Here is a 16,959-nt window from a genome sequence, read left to right on the forward strand (position 1 = left end):
TGCCTTTCAAATTGCAGGTCATCAAGACCCATTAATTGGTGAAGAAATCAATTCAATGGGTGGTGACAGCAATTTTTCAAAACGTGAAACAGAATAGAAAATACAACACTACATTGCGCACAGTAAGGGTAAGTACATTTGTGAAAAGCTTATTTCAGTATTTCTGTACTAGTTTGCTAAGTAAAAGATTACTTACACTGGTCTTAGTAAAAGACAAAAAAAGCCATGGGTCTAAAGGTTTATGTTATTATTATGGAATATAATCACAATACTAAACTCACAATCCCATCATCTTTACCTGAGAATGCTAAAGAAAGCTATAATTTTTAAGGTGAAAACTTCTTTGGAAATCTTGATGAATAAATTTGTTTGCCCTAAAAATCTGTATCAGTACATAACTAAACATTTTATTGTGTTTAACACTCGTTTTGGCTGCAAATACTATTTTTAAAACTGCTTATGACTGTAAAGCAACTTTTCAAAACAATTCAAAATAAATAGTGACTTTGATTTTATTTGCTTGTTTATTCTGAGATTCAATTACTAACCTTGGTGCCATTTTTCCAAAGTCATTGATATAATATAAAAATCTAAACTTGGTATATTCTACACAAGGAACCTGCTCATGAGCAATACACTTACTAATACTTGATACATACATAGCTGCTGCCTAATTGTATATCATAGCCAACACCTAAAACTAATTTAACTCACTAAATTAAGTACGGTTTTCTCCAATTCCTTCTGGTGCATTTCAATAGACCTATTTTACCCAGAGAATTTGTCTAATTACTTTGAAAAAATATATGGAAAAATAACCAGTTTAATATATATAAATTTTAAAATAAGCATCTAATTCGTTGGATAAATTAATATTTGCAATCCTAAAGACTTGGATTTGGAAGGAAATCTGTCATCTAGTCCAGCCCCCTACCAAATAAAATAATCCCCACTTCACAGTGTTCCTTGGAATCAAACTCATATCTGACTGAAAAGCTCTCACTACTAACCATTATTATATTAACATTTTCTAAAATTGGTTCTTGCCATTAATCAGAAGACTGATTAAACAATTACCTTGAAATCCTTGAAAAACAGTGTATATAATATTCTTACAAATCCTGAAAATACAGGTTTAAAAAGGAAGTGACCTTTACTTATCACTAGGGATTTCAGTGGCCCAAACTGTCCATATGCTGGTATACTGAATACTGAAGTACTCTGCAAACTTTTGGAGTTTGCTTAAAGCACAAAAATCAACTAATCAAAGTAGTAATAAAATAATACTTATCAACTCAAAATCTTAAGTTTTCTCTTCATTTTATCAAGTTCACATTCAAGTTTAAAAAGCTTATGAACTTCTTGAAAGCTGAAGTTAACTGACTGCCTAAAAACGAGCAAGTACAACTCTAAAATACCTGTATTGTGGCAACAGATACAAATACCGTTCTTTACTTTCATTTTGAGATACACTAGAATCTCTCTTGAAGCTACTGTTTCAGAAGCACTTTTGTTAAAAAAGCTTAACCTTCTCTTCCATATGCCTTTCTCTACCTCACCAGCTGGAATCTGTCACAAAAACAGATAATCACATATGATACAGAAATAGTTGATCCTACTGCAGAATTAGGTTAACACTTCTAAATTGAGGCACAGAAAAGAAGGGGGTGGGGGAACAAGCCCTACTTAAATAATTTACCTCGGTCTGGCTTCATTTTCACATCCAATTTTCACCCAAAGTGCTGTGAAATGCACGTGTGGGTTCTTTCAACAGGCTCGCCGCTGATTCTACGGCTTCTGCTTCGTTTTCAAAATGCTGAAAGAGATAAAAATAAAATTAATCTGGCCCTATTCTAATACCCGGACCTTGCAAGTAAACTACTGTTAAGTTAGGCCTCTTCCTGGCACCAACTGCGGTGACAGCACCCTCGGCTGGTCTGAAAAAAGCAAAACTCTCTCTGCACCGCCTCCCCCATCTCCTCCGGATCGAGCACCCTCTTCCCTGCCTCTGTGCTCTCCAGGCCAATGTGTCCTTCTCTGACACACAGTCTCTGAACCAAAGCGGGATCTATTTATAACCTGGAGGTACAGGCAAGAAGAAGAAAAAGATTCGAGCAACACAAACTAACCCCTTCGTACAAAAACGCCTCTGGGAACAGAGGCACCTCCGCAGGGCTGGTATGGAAATTCTTCCACCTGGTGCCTGGGCGCAGCCAACTCTTCCAGTCCCCTGCGCCTCCCAAGCGCTCCGCCCGCCCCGCCGGGCCTCACCTGTGTAATTACCCTCTGGCTAGCCTTCCTGCGGCAACCGCGGCCAAGTTTACACAGAAACCCGAGTCACCTCCTCCTGCCCAGCCCCCAGCCCCAAACGAACTCTTCCGGGCTGTCCCGGGGCGACCCTACCAACTCCCAACCAGTCCTCCGCGGCCGGCTCCGGGGGAGGTGTTTACAGCCGGGGGCTTGCCCCCTGCTCTGCGCAGCCCCTTCCGTCCCGCCGCGGCCCCGGATTTCCTTCAGCCCCGCCGCACCGAGCGCCGCGCCTGCCCCTCTCCCTGCTGGAGAGTTGTTTTCATGGCGCTCTCGGGCTGGCCGGCTCCTCGGCTCCCTCGGCCGACCTCTGCTGACTAACTCGCTCTCCTCTCTCGTCCCAATCCCGCCTCCTCTTGGCACTTCTCTCCACCGCTCGCCCAGCGGCTCACATCACACTCCCACCTCAGACCTCAGGCTCCGAGAGGCGCAGGGCCGGCGGGAGCGGAGTGTGGAGCGCAGCGGCCCCAGGGGCTGCCTCAGGGGACCGTGGGGACCCGAGACGACCAGCCCGAAGCGGCTCCCCGGCGCCCCTGTGGCCATCCACCCGCGCCTCAGCCACCGCCTCGCTCCGCTCCCTACGCTCAGCCCCTCGCCCTGCCTGACTGGCACGGGAGCCCCGCGGCCCCCGGGCTTCCCCCGCCCGTATCTCCAGCCGGCCCTCTTGCCCACAGCTTCTGCCAGCTCCTTGCCCGCCCGCTGTCTCTAGCTCTAGCGCCCGGGCTCCCCGTCCCCCTCGCTCGGCCAGTTCTTTCTCTGCTGTTTGCCCTGTCAAAACACTGCCTGGGTCACGTGTCCCAACAACAGCCAACCCACCCCGCTCGTCACTTCCTCCCCGGAGGCCTCCGCGGCCCTGGCGCCCGGTTGCTATGGCAATGCCGCCGCTCGCCCCGGGGCGCTAGTTTGGGACCGGGTTTTCGGTGCAGGTGCCCGGCGGGTGCGACGGCGCTGGAGATGGCGGCCAGGAGGCACCGGCTGAATACGGGAAGCCTGAGAGGTCCCAGGCACTTCGGCTGCTCCCCCAGCCGGCCGAGGCGCGCCTGGATTCTGAGACTAGGAATCGGAGCTGCGCTATTAGAGCGCAGGGTAACTGGGGAGATGTCATCCAAGGGCCTGCCCCAGACGTGGAGGATAATTATAGTCTCCTCCTCCTCCTCCTCCACACGGGATGCTGGCGCAGAGTTGTGATCGAGCCCCAAGTGGATTGCAGCGCATAATGGAACCCGGGTTTAATGTGGCCGGGACAGGAGGGTGGGCAGCTATGCGGGTCAGGGAGTGGGATAATTTAAGAACAGGAAGCCCACCCCCACCCTAGATTTTCCCAAATCACTAAGGATTTTAGTAGGATTCAGAACCCAAGCTTCCAAGACACTGGCTGTGCTAAAAATAATCTTCATAACTTCTGAAACACTGACTCATGGGCAGGAGGACACTTTGACAGCATGTTATTGTTGGGGAGCTGTAATTTTGTTGTTGTGCTATAGCAATGTGACATGATGACATTTCGTGTTGTGATGTTGTCGTCATTTAAACACAAACAGATGACAAGAATCTGCTGTACTTAAAAAAAACCCAATCTTAACAAGCGCTGCAGCTATTAGCTACTCAATCTGTAGACAAAGTACATCTGGGGCATGAGCCCAAATGGAGACAGGTAAAAATTTGCAAGGCTCTTTGGTTTCATTAGAAAAAGTTTTTTTTTAGATATAATTTTGCATAAAAGGATCACAACAGGAAAGTACTAGGACAAGTCTAAGGCGATTTTATTTGTGCCTTTCTGTTCTAAATTTTTTTTTTTTTTTACAATGAGCCTATTATTTTCACATCAGAAGAGTTTTATAAAGTGAAAGATTGACAGTTCTATTTTTTGGGGGGCCTCAGATAAAGTTCTTATGAAAAAAGCATGAAATATTTAAAAAGTAACATTTTCTACTGCTTAGATATGTACAGTAAAATAACATGTACAACTGAAATTGTTAACCTTAACTCCACAATTGTATCTAATTAGAGCAGAGAGAACATTCAGGAGGGTAACATTTCATTTTCTCTGAAATGTTCTGGCATCATGAAGATGAAACTGACAAATGGCAACAGTTCTTTAATCTATAAAATGCTACAAATATTAAATCCCAGTGGATTTGACTTTGATATTATTGAATACTGTATTATGTAGTTTTTAAAAAATGAACTGAAGTTTTACTTGTTCTACAATCACTTTGCAATTAACCTTGGTAATGGGAGACAGAACAGTTACAGATAAGCCAAAAACCTAAATTTAGCACAACAGCTGGGACCAAATAACAGCTATTGTAAAAGGCTTACTGGGTGAACAGGCAGCAAAATCTGGTTTAGCTTCTTTCTTCCTCTATCTAATGCAAAAGAGGTAAAATGATCAGGAAATGTTGAGAGCAGAAGCCAAGACTATTAGTGTGTAGCACAAACTATTCTCTCTTAAATAATTTTTAACAGCACATGTGTAAATGATGATGTCAACATTTGTTAGACTAACCTGAAGTTTTTTTTTAAATTTAGAATCTTAAACCTGTTCAAAAATTTGAAATCATCATGGCAGTAGAAAAAGTATTTAAAAGGTATATTTCTGACTCATTATTCAAATTGTTTCATTCCATAATATGCATTTACTGAATACTACCTGCTAGGCACATACAAGTCTCTGAGAATATAAACGTCACCAAAACCAGATAGGGTCACTACTCTCAAGGAGCTTACAGTACTATTACAGTTACATGGCCCTAATCGAGTCATATTCTAAAATCTTTGTTTCACCTATAAAATTGAGGTGTTTAGACTCTGACAATAGTTATCGCTTTCTTTTATCTTATGATTATGTAACACATGTTCAGAATGTTTGGAAATAATGACTTGAAATGGCAATTCACTCTAAGGTGCTCTGTTCACACCTCAGAGCACGTAAGCAGAACAAATGTTGGTGAAGGGTAAGGGTAAGCAAGGGAATCAAGATAGCTGGCAAGAACCTTACCCTCTTTTCATCTGATTTGCTTTCCATTTTGCTTTCCCCTAGGGTTCCAAAGCCATATATGAGTAACTAACTTCAAAAAACGTTAATTCATCTTCAGCAACTCATCTTCATCCCCTCAACTTTTACAGATTTTGTTGAAATGGGTGGTGTATGATCAATCTGTAATGACTGTCTCTAAGTTCTTTTACTTATTAAGGTGATGAGGATAACTGGTTTGCTCACTTTATGAATACAAGGCTGTTACTATGACCAAAGTCATGGAACCAGTCCAGACTACCAGGATGAGCTCCCCCAGAGCAGGGATTGGTACCTTTTTCTTTCTTGTATCCCTAGCACTTACCAAAGAACTGGAGATAAAGTAGGAGCTCAGTGTTAACCTTTGTATTCTCTAATATGCTTTTCTTGTGCATGCCTATCTTCTGCACGTCTAATACTGGCTGGCATCTTCTCCCTAGTGGGATAAAGCTAGAGGTGAGAAATTGGTGGGTAGCACAAATTTCATTTGTAAATGATACATTTTCATTATACTTTTGAGGCAACGTGGCAATGTATACATTATATGTTGTCTCATAATAGTAGCAACCCATTGTGGGTTGAAATGTGTTCTTCCCTCAAAAAAAAAAAAAAAAAGATATGTTGCAGTCCTACTCTCATCCCCCATCTGTGAATGTGAACTTAGATATATGTACAGTAATGAAGTTAAGATGAGGTGGATCATTAGGGTAGATTCCAAATCCATTGACTAGTGTCCTGATAAGGAGAGGTCTGAAGGCAGAAGATACCCAGGGAAGATGACCATGTGACTAAGAAAGTGAATGGAGGTTCTGAATGGTTACTCAAACATGAAGATCTTTAATTCTGTAAAAGTTACAGTAAATGAGTGAAAAATGTTAAGATCTCTCTAGTATCTTAAAAGAACAACTCTATGACCCACAGCTAGAGGATAATCATGAATAAGTGGTTGAGAATCAAATGAAGATACATTATTTTAAAGATGGTAATCAGTACATCTTATTCACCATGAAATATTGTAGAAATAAAGATGAGTAGAATTAAAATGTATAAATAAATCTGCTCTTGCAAAGTTAAAAAAACAAACTGTGTACTTTGAGTACTTGTTGAAACAAGATGAAATGCAAGCTATCTTTTCCATATCTAAATTGTTTCTCATTATCCGCTTAAATTCAGTACAGTTTAAATTTCTAAGACAGAAAAATCACGGAGTCATTGCTAAGGCATTGGCTTCTGTAAACAACCCTCTACCTTCACATAAGTTGGTTGTCTGGCTTATTCTTTTTTGAGGTTCCTGTTTGTCTACCCTCTAAAACCACAGGTATAAGGAAGTAAAAATGTATTCTGTCTGGTCCCAGCCTGCATAAGTGTCTTAGGGCTTAGAAACACAAGGGCCTCTAAACTTCAAGGTGGATAAACCTTTAATTAATCTGACCATTTTGCTAAGCTTCTGGAGGTCTCTAAGCCACCAAGACTTAATGTCTTTTTAAAGAATAATAATGGCCGTTTTTCATGACAGTAACTGTGCTCAGCATTTTACATATATTATGTATTTGATCCAAAGAGGGTGATAACTATTTCTCAGATTAGGAAATTGAGGCTCAGAGAAACAAGTAACTTTCCCAAAGCTATACTTAATAAGTAGAAGGCAGCTGCTTCCTGAATAGGCTCATTTAATTTCTACTACAATATTCTGAAATAAGTTAAATAATTTCAAAATTTTCAAGTGGGTAAACTATGGCTCAGAAATGTTGAGAAATGGTTCTGCATTTAGAATTTAAATTGGTTGCTATACGCTTAGGCTTAGTGCTTTAAGATATAAGTTCTAAATCAAATAGCTCTGGTTGGTTTGTTATATGTACACTCCAAGGAGCAAATGGTCATCCTCAGATAATAGCAGCTGAAATTTCTTCAGTACTTAAGTCATAAGCACTATTCTGAATGATTTATATATTTATTAGTCCATTTAATACAACATCCCTATGAAATATTATCCCTATTTTATAACCAAATAAACAGGAAAGGGCAAGTTAAATAATTTGCCCAAGTTTAAGCAGTTAGGCAGTAGCAGAGTCAGGATTCATACCTAGTGAGCATGACTTGAGAGCATATGTTCTTACCCACTATTTGTTACAGGTCTCTTAGTTTCATTTTCCACCCAAACCCTGTACCTTCCTGACACTGGGCTTCTGCCCTACATGAGATCCCCACCCCCAACTACTATGGAAACCCTTCTGGACTTTCAGGGCCCAAAGTCTCACCTCACAATGTCTTTTAGAACCCATACACTCACACACACCATCTGTCTTTTTTCTGAACACATATTTATGATCTTAAAACTGCATATTCCTTTTATATTTTAAGGGCAGATGGACTGACTTCCAATTCCTTTGTCTTGTTGAATAGCACCAGCCTAGGCACAAAGATTCAAGGCTGTCACTATTCTCTAGAACTGCCCTGGCCTATACAGTAACTACAGTCATCTGTGGTTATTGAGTGCTTGAAATGTGACTAGTGAAACTGAGAAACTGAATTGTTAATTTTAATTAATTTAAATATAACTTTTCAGCTGGGCATGGTAGCTCATGGCTGTAATTCTGGCACTTTAGGAGGCCCAGGTGGGAGGCTTGCTTGAGGTCAGGAATTTGAGACCATCCTGGGCAACATAGGGAGACCATTGTCTCTATAAAAATGTTAGAAAGTTAGCCAGGCATGATGGCATGAGCCTGTAGTCCTAGCTACTCAGGAAGCTGAGGCAGGAGGATCACTTGAGCCCAGGAGTTCAAGACTGCAGTGAGCTATGATTGTGCCCCTGCACTCCAACCTGGCAACACTGCAAGATCCTGTCTCTAAAAACAAACAAACAAACAAATTTTCAATAATTGAACTCATTTTTAAAGCTAAGTATGCTTGGAACAACTGAGTATATGAATCTAATTTTTTTTACACTTGAGCTCAGCCAAAAGGCCAAGAAGTGAATCTAATTTTTTAACTGCAGATTTTAGGAAATCTAAATACAGATCAGGTTTTCTTTTTTTTTTTCCCAGATTTTTAAAGTTCTTCCAAGAGACAGGGTCTTGCTCTGTTACTCGGGCTAGAGTGCAGTGGTGTGATCCTAGCTCAAGCAGAGCTCCTGCCTCAGCCTCCCAAAGTGTTGTTATTATAGGCAGGAGCCACCGTGCCTAGCTCCACATCAGGTATTTCTAATGAGAACTGAACCTACAAATGGAAATGTGCTGTGAGTATAAAATATATAGCAGATTTCAAAGACAATGTGAAAAAAATGTATAATATCCCTATTGATACTTTCAAAATATTGATCACATGTTGAAACGGTAGTACTTGAAATATTTTTAATTTTTTATTTATTTTTATTTTTTTAATTTTTCATTATTCAAATTCATAATTCAAAAAATTAAAAATATTTTATTTTTAATTTTTCAAAATGTGGCTAATGGAAAATTTAAAGTTACATATGTAGCTTACATAATATTTCTATTTGCTGTGGGACTCAGTGGCTTACCCAGCATCTCAGAAGTCATGTGAAAATCAGCTATGTTCCTCAACCAAGTGATGCCTTTTAGTGGTACAAATTCTGGGCTAAGGAAACTTGCTGCTTGTCCTAATCTTTTCTTTTTCTTTTTCTTTTTTTTTTTTTAATGTGTCATGTGGCATTTAATTGTCCTAATCTTATCAAGGGTTCAGCGCACCCTAATGAGACTTGAATGCATCACAAAATGGTAAGGGCACAATCTAGACATAGTAGGAACAATGGTGAACAACCCTTCTGAAAACAGGCTAGATTCAGTAGAGGTTTTTTTTTGGTTTTTCTAAGACAGGGTCTTGTTCTGTTGCCCAGGCTGGAGTGCAGTGGTATGATCCTGGCTTGCTGCAACCTCTGCCTTCCAGGCTTAAATGATCCTCCTGCCTCAGCCTCCTGAGTAGCTGGGACTAAAGTTACATGCCACCACACCCAGCTAATTTTTATGTATTTTGTTGAAAAGGAGTTTTGCCATGTTGCCCAGGCTGGTCTTGAACTGCTGGGCTCAAGTGATCTGCCTGGCCTTGGCCTCACAAAGTGCTGGGATTACAGGTGTTTGTTTTTTAGAGACAGGGTCTCACTCTCTCACCCAGGCTGGAGTGCAGGGGAGTATCTTAGCTCATTGTAACCTTGGACTCCTGTGGGCAAATTATCCTTCTGCCTCAGCCTCTGGAGGAAGTAGGCCTATAGCTGCCCACCACCATCACCACTGTGCCCGCTCATTTTTAAACTTATTTGCCAGGGTAGGGCAGAGGAGTTCTCGCTATGTTGCCCAGGCTGGTCTCAAACTCCTGGACTCACTCAAGTGATCTTCCCACCTCAGCCTCCCACGGGATTACACAAAGGAGCCACAGCACCCACTTTAGGTTCAGTAGAGTTTTCATAGAAACTAATTTTCTCTTCATACTTGTTAGAGGGTCCCACACAGAACTACCTACCCAAACAGTGTGAACTATTTTCAGAAGCAGTGATGGGCAGGCTTCACTCTAAGCAGCTTCGCTCTTCACGAGCTGGTAGAGATATTGTTTATTATAAATGAAGTTACTGATCCTTTACATCTTTTCATCAGAATATATCAGTTCATTGCATCCTAATGAGAATTCCACAATAGTACTTTTCATGGTTAAAAAGATTTCATACATTGGACTTGAAAAGTAGATATAAACAGCAACAGTGATCTCCATTTCAAAATGTGCAATATAAACTGATCAGGTATTTCAGAAAAGGATTTTTGAACAGAGTTCTACCCTTCAAAAAGATTTGTAAGAGAAATATTTTCTAAGGTTACTGTCTCAATTTAAAAAAGAAAAAGATTTGTAAGAATGCATAAAAACTACAGAAATTCCCTAACCCCTTTTCACAAATGGGAAAACTCATAATTGAGACTAAATTCTTCACATGTAGTAGAGCATGATAAAACAACCTGTAGTACCTTTTTGATAAATCCAGTTTCTGCTGCTTCTATCAGAACTCCAAAGCTCAATGAGGCATAGAGAATTCTAGGAGCTATTCCTTTATTTGCTGATTGTATATATCTCAGTTTTCCTTTTGCATTTTCAGATGGGGTCTTGCAGTGTTTCCCAGACTGGTCTCTAACTCCTGGGAGCTCAATCAGTCCTCCTACCTCAGTCTCCCTAGTAGCCGTGGTTAAAAGCAAGCTCTGCTATGCCTGGCTCTCAATAATTTCATGCTGCCATGCTTCAGAGAAAAGAGAACATTAGCCTTCTTATTTCAAATTGCACAGGCAAATTCTTTACCTGCAATTCAAAATAATTGGTCTTTATTTCCAAAATGTCATTTCTGTATAATATAAGTTTAATTCAATTCCGTATTCATTGAACTTTGTATGGCAAATACTTTGCTGGGCCCTAGAAATACAGAGACTAGAAAAGGAAGTGTTTACCCCAAAAAGCCTATCAATCTAGAAGGGAGACAGTCATGTTAATAAATAATTACAGTTTCATTTGATAACAGCAAAAATATTCATGCATAAGGAAAACACGTGGCACAAAGAAGGAAAAGTTAATTCTCTCTAGGAGAGGGGGCTGCTAAGGAAAGAAAAGAACATATTAGCTATATTTTGGAGAATAAAGAGTGAGGTTGACAGGCAAAGTGGGGCAGGATGGTGGAAGCTATTCTTCACAGATGAAACAGCATGTCACTGAGGCATGTTAGAACATATCAAGATGCCGTTTTGGAAGGTCAGTTTCAAGAAGGTTAAACATAAGCGATAGGTACAGCATTAGAGAGAGGTTTTGCTTGTGTGTGTGTGTGTGTGTGTGTTTTGGCATTAGCCCCAGTCTTCATTCCTCCCCACATCCATGCCTTTGGCAGGTAACTGCAGTCCCTCCCACTAATAGGTCAGAGTATATGTCCCAGCTCTTGGTTCAGCCACATAAATTGCTCTAATGAAGAGAATGAGGCTGAAGGGACAGTATACTAGCTCTGAGCTAAATCTTAAGAAATCTTGCCTATTTCCTCTGTTGTTGTCTCTGCCATTACCATGAAGAGCAGATGCCTGGGCTAACCTGCTGTTCCCAGGAGAATAAGACACATGGAAGGGACTGGAGCTGACTCACACATCAACCCAACTTTGATTAGCACAACCATCATGGCTGACCCATAGATTCATAAGAATAAGTTATTGTTTAAAGCTGCTAATTTCTGGAAGGGTTTGTTATGCATCTTTGTTGCAGCAACAGCAAACCAAAGTAACTATAGTAGCTTAGTTACAGAAAGTAACTTATACAGAAAGCTATAAAAGTATGTATAGTAGCTTATACAGAAAGCTATAAAAGGTTAACAAATAGATTGTTTCAGAAAGATTGCTTCAACAACAGAAGATGGAGATGGGAAGAGAATGGTGGGGGAGGTGGTAGCAAAGAAGTTATTCCAGTGATCCAACCTCAAGCTCATGTAAATGTGAACTAAAGCAATGGCAGGAGGATGGAGCAGAGAAGATGGACTGGAGAGAGTTTTAGGAGGTAGAATTGATAGAACTCTGGTGGTGACTGGCTGTAGGGAAAGAGAGGTCAGTCATCCATCCTCCTCAGAATAGTTGGTAGGTCACCATGTACTTTAAGATAGGAAATACAAGAGAAAGATCAGATTGGCCAGTGAGAGATGGGGGTGGGGGAGAAAAGGACCAAAAGAACTTAGTTTCAGATGCATTTTGTTTGGAAAACCCATAGCATCTAGACAGACATTCTGAAGACAGAAAAAGACTTTGCTCTGGGATTTCAGGATGAGGTCTCATTTGAAGGTATAGTACTCAGAAGCCATCAGCCTGTAAACAGTGGCTGCTGCATGGGAGTAGATGAACATATTGGTGTCATGGTCTATCAGGAAGGAAAGGGTGTTTAGCTATGCTGGCTGTTGTGGAAAAGTCGAATAAGACAAGGACTGAGAAATACCTTTTTGATCTGGCAATCATGTCACCCAAAAGAGAAGGAACAATTTTGAAACACTTTACAGATGGAGAAAGGTAGCCTGGGCCCAGTTGAACTCACTGTGTATTCAGAAAATAACCCACAGTTGGGAAATTCACAGTGCCATTGCTTTGAATCAAATCCTTACTTCATACCAGGTTATTATGATACGTATAATTCTGAGAATAGTTAGTTTTATCCCAGGCACATATTTTGGGAATTCAACATCGTTTGTACTATATCCCCCCAAAAAACATTGTCCATGATCTCGATGTGTGCCAGCAAAATCCAACATGCAGCGGTTTTGCATAAATTGTTTTTCTGAGAGTAATATACTTCAGAAATGTTTGATTTGTAGGCAGTCACATGCGAAAAACTAAAAAATGTCCCTAGCTCTTATTCAAAAATATACATGTATTGAATTTCTTTGCAGTGTGCTATATACATGACATTTTCCTCTCAGTAAATCATGGCTCATTTCTGTCTCTTCATCAGAATGTACCATGATTCTTGGAAACGTGACTGGGTATTGATGTCTTGTCTAGCCAATGAAATCCACATAGCAAAGATGTTATGAAGACATGGAAACATGAATATGAAATAAAATCAGTATAGCTATTTGGATGATTAGCTATTGACACAAGACAGCCCCTGGTTATTACCTTTAATAGTAAGGTAGCACTAGGCCATGAAAGGTGCCTCAGTGTACCTGCCTCATTTGTGGCTCCCTTTTGGCCATGTGACCCTAACTCCCCTGGCCAGAAGTGGCTGAACCAGCAATCGATACCTGACCTGAAGGCAACACTCTATAGGCTGGCAAGCAGCCTACAAAGTTGCTCAGTGCTAGAGAACTGAGCCCAACGGAAGAAGTACATTCTAATGGTTAGTGATTGGCCAATCATATTCTTTATGATGGTGCTGATGGTAGGGTAGTGACATGCATCAGACATGCAGAGTTAGGGGCAGCTGGAGCAGACACAGAAGCCTCCCTAACAATGAGCAATGGAGAAAGGAACAACAGAGGGTTCTGAATGGATACCAAGTACTCCTAAGCCAAAAGCTATAGTTAGGCTGCTGGAGGTACTGCCAGTCCTGAATGATGGCAATGATGGTCCATTTTTCTGTGAAACTTGACTGTATACCTGTTGAGATTTTTCTGTGTTCCTTTTAAGGCTCCGTGAATCTTTCCAATAAACAAGTTTGTAACAAAGGCAACCTGAACATCTCTGATACTTGAAACTTGAAAATATCTAATACAATTTTACATCACTTTCAAATCATGAGTGAAGAAGTTAATGCGTTATTTAATTAGACTCCCTATATCTATGTCAGTTACTTATTCAATCAATAATAAGTACTGATAACCTACCATGTGCCAGACATGTACTAGCATTAGGAATTTAGTAGTGAACAAGATTGACATGACTCCTGCCTGGATTGTGCTATGGTCTAGTCTGGAATATTTAGACTCCTTGGATCTTAATACATACGGAGAAACCTAAATTTAATGTATGTCAGAAGCATGTGATCTACATTTGTTTGCTTTCATTTTAAATATTCATGGTTTCTGAATATATTACATGAATAAGGATGTAACATTAAAACCCATGTGTTAACATTTTAATCTAAGGATATTTATATCAAAGTACAGCTTAGTTCAGAGCTTTCTAAAATTTAGCACATATGAAACAAAGTGAACAACAGAAAGAAGGTTGACAAAACCATAAACTGTTAAGTAGAACATGGCCCCTAAGTAGAGCCAGAAGTATAGTACTGTAACAAGATGAGACTTGCAGAATCCAACAGAAGAAGAGGAGAAAATGATGACATTGATATGCTAGCATTTTGCAACAGGGGTAATGTGCCACCTGTAAATGGAGTGAATCCTGGAATAAAAAGGCTGGCCATTTTTCCTCATCCTAAGTAAAAGATAAACTGAAAATTAATGGCATGGATTGCCCAAGATAACAGACTGAAAATAAAGATACAGGTGATTCATTAAACTAGATGAAGAAAAATGGAGAAGATAGAATCTGAGGCTTGGTGAAATTGAAATGTCAAGGAATTGACATTGATGCATTCTGTGATGATCCTGCTGGTAACTCAATAGTCAAGCAAAGGATTTTAATGTTATATTTCTTAGACCAACTAAAATTAAGAATGAATGTCTTTCCCAGTAGAGATAAGATGGCCCAGGGGGAGTGGAGAGTTGAGGGAGCCCTGTTAAATGCTTCTGAGTTTCTAGGGCTTTTTTTTTTTTTTTTTTTTTTTTTTTTTACCTAGTCAATCTCTGCTTATCCATCTAGGACTCTTTAGTTATTATTTTAGTGGAGCATCAAGAGACTAAAAATGCTCTTATATTTTATCATTCAAACATTTTAGGCTTTCTTTCGAAGATACCCAAATCCCTAAACACCTGAACTTCTAATTGCTTTACAAGACTTAGTCTTATTGGTTGCTATAGTACTGCTGTGGAAATTTTCTTCTTGTCTTCAATTAAATAGGCTGCAGTTTAAATGTCTGCAACTCTCTGGGAACACAAACAACATTGGAAATTAGAGAGATAACTGTGGCTACAGCAGATAACTTTTAATTATCAGGTTTATATGTAATTTTATACATTCAAATTTGAAAACTAAAATGAATAGATGGCCTTAAGGAAACTATAAACTATTAAATGGAATCAAGAATAGGTAGAGAACCCAAATAGATTGATCATCATCTAAGAAACTGAAAAGATTTGGGAGGCTGAGACAGGAGAGTAGCTTGAGCCCAGGGTTTCAAGACCAGCCTAGGCAATATAGTGAGACTCCGTGTCTACAACAAGTTAAAAAATTAGCCAGGCATGGTGGTGCATACCTGTAGTCCCAGCTACTCAGGAGGCTGAGGTGGGAGGATCACTTGAGCCCAGGTGGTCAAGGCTGCAGTGAGACTTAATCACGCCACTGTACTCCAACCTGGGAGACAGAGCAAGACCTGTGTCAAAAATAAATAAATAAGAAAAGAGAGAGAAATTGAAAAATGAGTCAAAGATCCACTCCAAGAAGAGATACCAGGCCCAGAAGAGTTTGAGAAAGTTCTACTAAACCATCAAAGAGCAGATCTTGCCTTTTTTTTTTTTTAATAAGCTGACCAGAGCAAAGGAAAAGGATAAAGAGTCTCCCATTTCATTTTAGATCAACATAATCCTAATAAAACAAAATGAAAAGTAGTCCTCCATCCCCCCAAAAACATAAGAAATAAATCTCAACTATAAACATAGAAAGAAAAATAAGAAATATCAGCACAGAATCCAGCAGTGTATTAAAGGAATATTACATGATGACCAAGAGTTTATCCTAGAAATGTAGGACTGCTTCAAAATTATAAAATGTATTAATACAAATTGCCATACTATCTGAGTGAAGAAAATAGAAAGCAAATGATTGTTTTATGCCAAAATCTACACTTGACAAAATTTAATATTCATTCCTATTAAGATGTTTTTGAGAGCTAAGAAGAAAGGAAAACTTTTGACACAGGGTTTTGCTCCATCACCCAGGCTGGAGTGCAGTGGCGTGATCCCTGCTCACTGCAACCTCTGCTTCCCAGGCTCAGGCAACCCTCCCGCCTCAGCCTCCTGAGTAACTGCGATTTTAGGTACGCACAACCACGCCCAGCTAATTTTTGTATTTTTTGTAGAGACATGGTTTCACCATATTGCCCAGGCTGGTCTCAAACTCCTGAGCTCAAGCCATTGTACTGCTTTGGCCCCAAAGTGCTGGGATTACAGGCACAAGCCACTGCACCCAGCCTGAAAACTTTCTCTTTTTCTTCTTAGAGATGGGGTCTCACTCTGTTGATCAGGCTGGAGTGCAGTGGCTTAATCAGGCTCACTGCAGTTTGGAACCCCTGGACTCAAGCAATCCTCCTGTCTCAGCCTCCTGAGGTGTGAGTTACAGCACAGGGCCTTTATTTTTTTTTTTTAAGAGATGGAGTCTGACTCTGTTGACCAGGCTGGCCTTGCACTCCTGGCCTCAAGTGATCCTTATGCTTTGGCCTCCCATACCTTGGGATTGCAAACATGAGCCACCATGCCTGGCACAAAACTCTCTTACAGAGCATTTACCAAACCTTATAGTAAGTATCACGCCTAATAGTGAAACATTCAAAGCAAGCATTCCTTGAAAGTCAAGAACAAGAATATCCTTTGCCACTTTAAGTTTTAGTCAATATGCTAAAACAGCGAAAGAGACATACAAATGGAAAGATTGAAACAAAACTATTTCCGGCATGGTGCAGTGGCTCACCCCTGTAATCTCAGCACTTTGGGAGGCCGAGGTGGGTGGATCACTTGAGGTCACGAGTTTGAGACCAGCCTGGCCAACATGGAGAAACCCTGTCTCTACCAAAACTACAAAAATTAGCCGGGCGTGGTGGTGCATGCCTGTAATCTCAGCTACTCGGGAGGCTGAGGCAGGAGAACTGCTTGAACCCAGGAGGCAGAGGTTGCAGTGAGCCAAGATCACACTCCTTCACTCCGGCCTGGGTGACAGAGCAAGACTCTATCTCAAAACAAAACAAAACAAAAAAACAAAAAAACGAAACAAAAAAAACTATTTTGGAGAATATAGTTAAATTAGCAGAACTAATAGAATTTAGTACTGCGGTTGGATATATGACCAACATTT

The 16,959-nt window shown here is 40.4% G+C and overlaps 1 protein-coding gene across 5 annotated transcripts in view; it reads right to left on the reverse strand.

Moving 5' to 3' along the window:
• Positions 1-16,959, reverse strand: part of ATOSA (atos homolog A) — a 127,825-nt gene that overhangs the window by 94,156 nt on the left and 16,710 nt on the right. Inside the window, exons 1-2 of one of the 5 annotated variants that reach the window (XR_005244330.2) lie at positions 2,130-3,080; positions 1,700-1,816 (exon numbers count right to left, since the gene is read on the reverse strand). Coding sequence is in view for 4 of the 5 variants with exons in the window: in XM_008016559.3 (XP_008014750.1) it covers positions 1,700-1,715 (16 nt within the window). In the remaining variant the exon portion in view is untranslated. Of the gene's footprint in view, positions 1-1,699; positions 1,817-2,129; positions 3,081-16,959 lie in introns of those variants that run through there. The other 4 variants (XM_008016559.3, XM_008016558.3, XM_008016557.3 and 1 more) reach the window with 4 other exon arrangements.

The sequence above is a fragment of the Chlorocebus sabaeus genome, chromosome 26 (assembly GCF_047675955.1).
Source record: "Chlorocebus sabaeus isolate Y175 chromosome 26, mChlSab1.0.hap1, whole genome shotgun sequence".
NCBI lineage: Eukaryota > Metazoa > Chordata > Mammalia > Primates > Cercopithecidae > Chlorocebus > Chlorocebus sabaeus.